The following is a 6,352-nucleotide window of genomic DNA, read 5'->3' on the forward strand; positions in this document are numbered from 1 at the left end:
TCACATTTGTAGATGAGATCCTATCTATGTGGGCACTACCCTCATTTCATTTCAACGGGTAACATCTTGGCACAATAGAATTTCAAAAAAAAAAGTGGGTCCTATATATGCAGGGGAAAATCTTGGTCATCCATTCTATCATGTGAACAATGCCCACATGAATAGGATGAAATATTGTTTTAAAATATGTTAATATATTTGGTATTAAGAGATTTATTTTATCATAAATACAAGAAATGGCATGATGTTATTAAAAATTTAGAGATAAATATTTTGAATCTTTCACTAAATTTCAATTTTCAAGGACATATTTAGTATGAGTAGGTCTCTTGTGAGACGGTCTCATTAATCTTTATCTGTGAAACGAGTCAACTCTACCGGAGCAGGTCTCTTGTGAGACGGTCTCACGAATTTTTATCTGTGAGACAGGTCAACCTTACCGATATTCACTATAAAAAGTTAGTATAAAAAGTAATACTTTTTAATAGGATGACCTAAATAAGATATATGTCTCATAAAATACGACCCGTGAGACCGTCTCACACAATTTTTGTCACCCTACCGATATTCACAATAAAAAATAACTCTTAGCATAAAAAGTAATATTTTTTCATGGATGACCCAAATAAGATATCTGTCTCACAAAATACGATCCGTGAGAATGTTTCACGCAAGTTTTTGTCATTTGAGATACTAGAATTATTAGATATTTGATCTTTTAAAATTTTACAATAATATCTTGAAAAATGAGTTAGAGTGACGATAGCTTTCAGAACTTATATGATTTTTTTTTTGTCAAAGAATTTTCAAAGCAGATACACTTTCAAATAGATTATAAATTATTTTAAAAAGTTTCTTATGAATTCAACCAAACGCCTTCAAGAACATAAATACATATCATATCCCAACAAATTATATTGTGTTGGGTGAAAAAATAAAAAATGAGCGATGGAAAATTGTCCAACTCACGAGTGATTTGGCGTCTAGTTTTAGTGGAAAACAATGGTGACAGAAGAGATTCATATCAATATACACTAATAATATTATATATATATATATATATATATATATATATATATATATATATATAAATTCTATTATCCTTGATTAGAGGAAAAAAACTGATTATTATTTATTAATTTTGTTTTTGAAATACTCTAACATATCCCATGATTAAAAATTGAAAGGACGGATTAAGAGTCCTTTTGATTCAGTAACATGACAAAATTTATATGAGACGGTCTTACGGGTCGAATTTGTGAGACAGATCTCTTATTTGGATCATCCATGAAAAAGTATTACTTTTTATGCTAAGAGTATTACTTTTATTATGAATATTAGTAGGGTTGATCCGTCTCACATATTAAGATCCGTGAAACTTTTGTGAGACATATATCCTATTTGAGTCATCCATGAACAAATATTACTTTTTATATGTTGTTTGTACCTGGTGGTGTCCTTCTCGAAATTCTGGAATAAAGTAACAGCAACAATTCTTTCAGTCGAGGCAAGGATAAATCCTTTATCCGCAAGACGATATTGCCCGTATAAAAGTGCTTTACGTTAACGACAATCGTCCCTAAGATACAACGACTTCAATCAAGAGTAGTAGCATAACAAACTCAAGATTGCAACGAACAAAATTGTAATAACCTTCAAGTGAGTAGAACGAAATTTTGCAGCAATATGTGGGAAGGAATTTGATGCAAAAGTATGTAAATGAATGCATGTAAGGGATATATATAGAGCATCAAGGATTATCTCGAATAGGCACAACTTTTCGCACAAAGGTGTAATCTTTGGGTGAAGAGACATGTGGTTTCGGTGAAGGAACGCCTTGTTCTTCTTCCGCACAGCAAGGCACGCGCACCCGCGCGAGAACTGGCGCGGACGCGCGCCCGGTTCTGTCTGCGCACACTGAAAAACAATGTGGCACGCGCGACTGCGCGCTGCTTTCTGTTTGCGTGCATCCGCGCATGAACACGCGCAAGGGCGTTTCAGCTTCTGTTCGGACACCAACAAAATTATTCCTTCAAATAATTTTGGTCCAAAAAGATTAATGTTGGTCAAAGACCACACCACAACTCACTGCGTCGGGCCGGCGCGCGCGTTTAATTCACCGAGACATACCCTAGTAGCGTCTCCCCCCTTCTAAAAGCTTTGGTACCCCTTGGGATCCAAACCCTTAGTCCATACTAGAACTAATAAGGAGGAAACCTTTCTCTAAGCTTCCAATGTGGGACAACCACATTTCCATTCACATTTCCATTTTATTCACATTTTCTCTAACAATACTAAAAGTATTACTTATTATTGTAACTATAATATGATTGAGCCATATCACCGTAAAATAAAGATCTGTAAAACCGTATCACACGAAACCTACTAACTTAAACAAATTTAGCGATAATTTGACATATCATGTCGGCCATTTTTTATCCACTACTTTTGAAAAGTTAGGGAAGCTTAATTGCTAATATCTATCATATGTACGTATATGTGTGTGTTGATCAGTTGCTATCGGTACCACATGCCAGAGTGGAAGTAGAGCACTTCGATTTTATGCCCTGCAAATTATGCATTTCAACTCGACTTGGTTGTTGGGGTTAGTGGTGCAAGACAGCTATTGGTCATAGGCTTCTCTTTTATGAATTTTATTTTAGTTACTTTTTCCACATTTTTGTTTGGGATGATTATATATTTGATCTCGTATATTTTTGCATCAATTTACGAGATTTGTCCACTAATTTACATTTTTTTTAGTCATTTTCATTCGAGTGTTGACATATCATATCAAAATGAAGACATATTATCGGAAATTGACGAAGGTTGTGACAAGCTCTATTATTCATCTATATATAATTATCAACATTACCCATTATATATGTACACATATATATAAATAGTCAATTATTCATCAAAGTTGTCATATTTTTATTTTTTATGCATTCAAGGCTGCGTTTTAATATTGTAACTTTTGTTTTTTTTCGTTTTTTGGTTTTTAGTCATATCTAGCTGGAGTACTATCTGACTTTTAACACAATCAATTTTGGACGTCACATATGTATAATTTCCATTGTCATATCAATAATCCAACAAAATATGACTAAAAGCCAACAAAGACACGATTTTGATAAGAGAAAATACTAAAAACAAAAACATGACTATTTTTTCAATTAATAGTGATGTCTTTTTTCCATAATTACAAGTCGGTGTAAGTATATAAACATGCAGATAAGAGATTGAATAATCAATCAACCTAACTTTGCAGCAACCAGAAACAGAGAACCAGAAAATTCAGAAATGGAAACAACTTTGTGTTGGATCATAGTTCTGATATTAACTTCCCTTTTAGTATCAAGACAATTTCTTCTCAAAAAACGAAGACAAAATGGACCTCCAAGCCCATTTTCACTTCCACTGATAGGCCATCTTCACCTCGTAAAAGAGCCAATGAATCGAACCCTGCAAGCTCTCTCCGCCAAGTATGGCGACATTTTGCAGCTTCAGCTTGGCGTGCGTAAAGTCCTGGTGCTCACCTCTCCCTCCGCCGTCGAAGAATGTTTCACCAAGAATGACATAATTTTCGCCAACCGCCCTTCGACCCTTTCCACTAAACATTTCAGTTACAACAACACGACGATCAGTATCGCCCCTTACGGAGAACATTGGCGCAATCTCCGACGTATCGCGGCACTTGAAATCTTCTCCCCCGCTAGAATCGCCATGTTTGCGAATACACGGAGAAGGGAACTTGATCTGCTACTGGGAGAGTTTCTGCGTGATTCACAGCTTGGCGGAGGGTCGACAACAGTGGATTTGAAGTCGAAGTTTATCGAGCTTTCTTTTAACGTGCTTTCCATGACCATAGCTGGGAAGAGATACTACGGGGAGAATGTGGCGGATGCTGAAGAGGCGAGGAGGGTGAGGTTTATAATGAGGGAGATGCTTGAGCACAGCGGGAACACGAATTTGGGCGATCTTCTGCCATTTTTGCAGTGGGTAGATTTCCAGGGTTTGGAGAAGAGGTTCTCGAATTTGATGGGGAAACTCGACAGGTTCTTGCAGGATCTAGTGAATGAACAGCGTGAAATCGTGTTGAAGGAAAAGGAGTCTGCTGGAAGCCATGAAAGGTTGGAGAAGACCATGATTGGTCACTTGTTGTCACTGCAAGAACATGAGCCGGAGTATTATACGGACGAGCTCATTAAAGGGATTATACTTGTAAGTATATTTCTACTCTTTAATCTCAATGTCAATCGACTCTAAATAACAAATATCCCGTATCCAATCGACGTACTTATTCAGTTTTAGTTCTCACATAAGTTGGATAGAGTTCCTGTGAGTAGAACATATGAACTTAGACTATCCTTCCCTTTGAACTAGTTTTTGGGGTTGAGTTAAGCACTAATTTTCAATCTTAACACGGTATCAGAGCTCAGGTTCCACCGTTATGTATTGGATTATCTATAGTTGGGTCACCCATTCAGCCCACAGTTGGGTTATTTGTAAACTTTACGATCCAGATGTTCATTCATAGGGTGTTAGGAGGTTAGTTGTCCTATATTGGTTGGATAAAATATATGGGAGTTGTATATATAGACTGAAACAATCATCTTCTCTTGTGCTAACTTTTGGAGTTGTTAGTTGTCCTATATCAGTTGGATAGAGTTCTTGTGAGTTGCACGTATAGACTTGGATAATCTTTCCCCTTGAGCTAGCTTTTGAGGTTGAATTAGGTCCAAATCCCCATTTTAACATGATATCAGATCTCATGTTACACTATTATGTGTTGAACTGCCTATAGTTTGACCACTCGTTCTGCCCATAATAGGGTTATTCGTAAACTTCATGCTTAAGATGCCCATTCATTGGGCGTGAAGTGTGTGTTAGTTATCTCACATCTTGCATATATAGGGTTGGACAATCCTCTCACTTGAGCTAACTTTTGGTATTGAGTTAAATTCAAGTCTCAATCTTAACGTTTAGTATTTTTTTTTATTTTTTTTGTATATTACTCAATATATATTGTGGATAGGTGTTATTGGTGGCGGGAACGGACACAATGTCCATAAGCATGGAATGGGCAATGGCACTCCTACTTAACCATCCCGAATCGATCAAGAAAATCAGATCTGAAATCGAAGCCAATGTCCCAAAGGATCGACTATTAGATGAGCAAGACCTACCGAAATTAACCTACCTACAAAATGTAATAACCGAGACGTTGCGCCTATATCCACCAGTGCCATTTCTAATACCTCACGAAGCCTCAGAAGATTGTATAGTTGGTGGCTATGACATATCAAGGGGCACAATGCTGCTAGTGAACTTATGGGCCATTCACAGGGATCCAAGATTGTGGAAGGATCCCACAAAGTTTAAGCCCGAAAGACACGAAACAAGGAAGGAAGACGGGTTCATGCTGCCGTTTGGAGCTGGACGTCGTAAATGCCCTGGTGGAGGTATTGCCACCAGGTTTCTCGGGTTGACGCTCGGCGCGATGATTCAGTCTTTCGAATGGGAGAGGGTCGATGAGGAATTGGTGGACATGACGGAAGGCACCGGATTTAGCATACCGAAAGTGAAGGCCTTGGAAGCTGTATGCAAACCAAGGGAGGCCACTATGGAGTATTGTTTAATTTAGTCCTTCGCAAATATATTACTAGTTACAGTTAATGGATGTGTATCTATCTCTGATCCACATTTCTTGCATCCAGAATATTCCGTCGGCATTAATACATAATTCATGGATCTTTCCATCCTTCGCTTACTCTTTAAGTTTGTTCAAATCAATTTATTTTAATTTATAACTATATTAATAATACCAAATAATATTATTATTAATTATACAAATTACACTTAATTATATTAATATTTATTATTATTGTTATTGTTATTGTTATTATTAATCAAAATATAAAACTTGTATGCAGAGCCGTACTTGTGTTGAATGAGACCTGAAACGAAAATTGAAAAATGAGCCCTCTTGTTGCATTAATAAATATGAAATTCAATTTACAATATATATATATATATATATATTAATAAATACATAAGTATATCAAAACCAATATATTACATTAATAACAACTCAAAAAATATTTAAAATAACTAACGACTACTCGTCTAGTTTTTTAGAGGCGAAAATATTTATCAAATCTGTGTAATCCATTTGTCAGACCATTTCTTTCTCAAGCAACAACATAGTTAGCTCAATTAGTCTATCTTACGACATTGTTAATCGAAGATAATTTTGTAGAAACTATACTTTTAGTCTCTATGATTGTAGAAACTACAAAATTAAAGAATTCTTTGAGCCGAATTAACAAACCACAAAATGAAAAGACAA

General features: G+C 36.0%; 1 protein-coding gene across 1 annotated transcript; it reads left to right on the forward strand.

Moving 5' to 3' along the window:
• Nucleotides 1–3,235: 3,235 nt before the first annotated feature.
• LOC140827650 (cytochrome P450 81Q32-like) lies at nt 3,236–5,743 on the forward strand. Its single transcript, XM_073190406.1, has 2 exons — nt 3,236–4,224; nt 5,039–5,743. The coding sequence occupies exons 1-2, from the start codon at nt 3,304–3,306 to the stop codon at nt 5,645–5,647; spliced, it is 1,530 nt and encodes a 509-aa protein (XP_073046507.1). The 5' UTR covers nt 3,236–3,303; the 3' UTR covers nt 5,648–5,743.
• Nucleotides 5,744–6,352: the final 609 nt, after the last annotated feature.

Source organism: Primulina eburnea, chromosome 3 (assembly GCF_022965805.1).
Source record: "Primulina eburnea isolate SZY01 chromosome 3, ASM2296580v1, whole genome shotgun sequence".
Lineage (NCBI taxonomy): Eukaryota > Viridiplantae > Streptophyta > Magnoliopsida > Lamiales > Gesneriaceae > Primulina > Primulina eburnea.

Excerpts from the sequence above, each read along its gene's own strand:
- LOC140827650 (XM_073190406.1), top strand. The coding sequence starts at position 3,304 with ATGGAAACAACTTTGTGTTGGATCATAGTTCTGATATTAACTTCCCTT. Across the intron at positions 4,225-5,038 it reads TCATTAAAGGGATTATACTT|GTGTTATTGGTGGCGGGAAC; the intron begins GTAAGTATATTT and ends TATTGTGGATAG.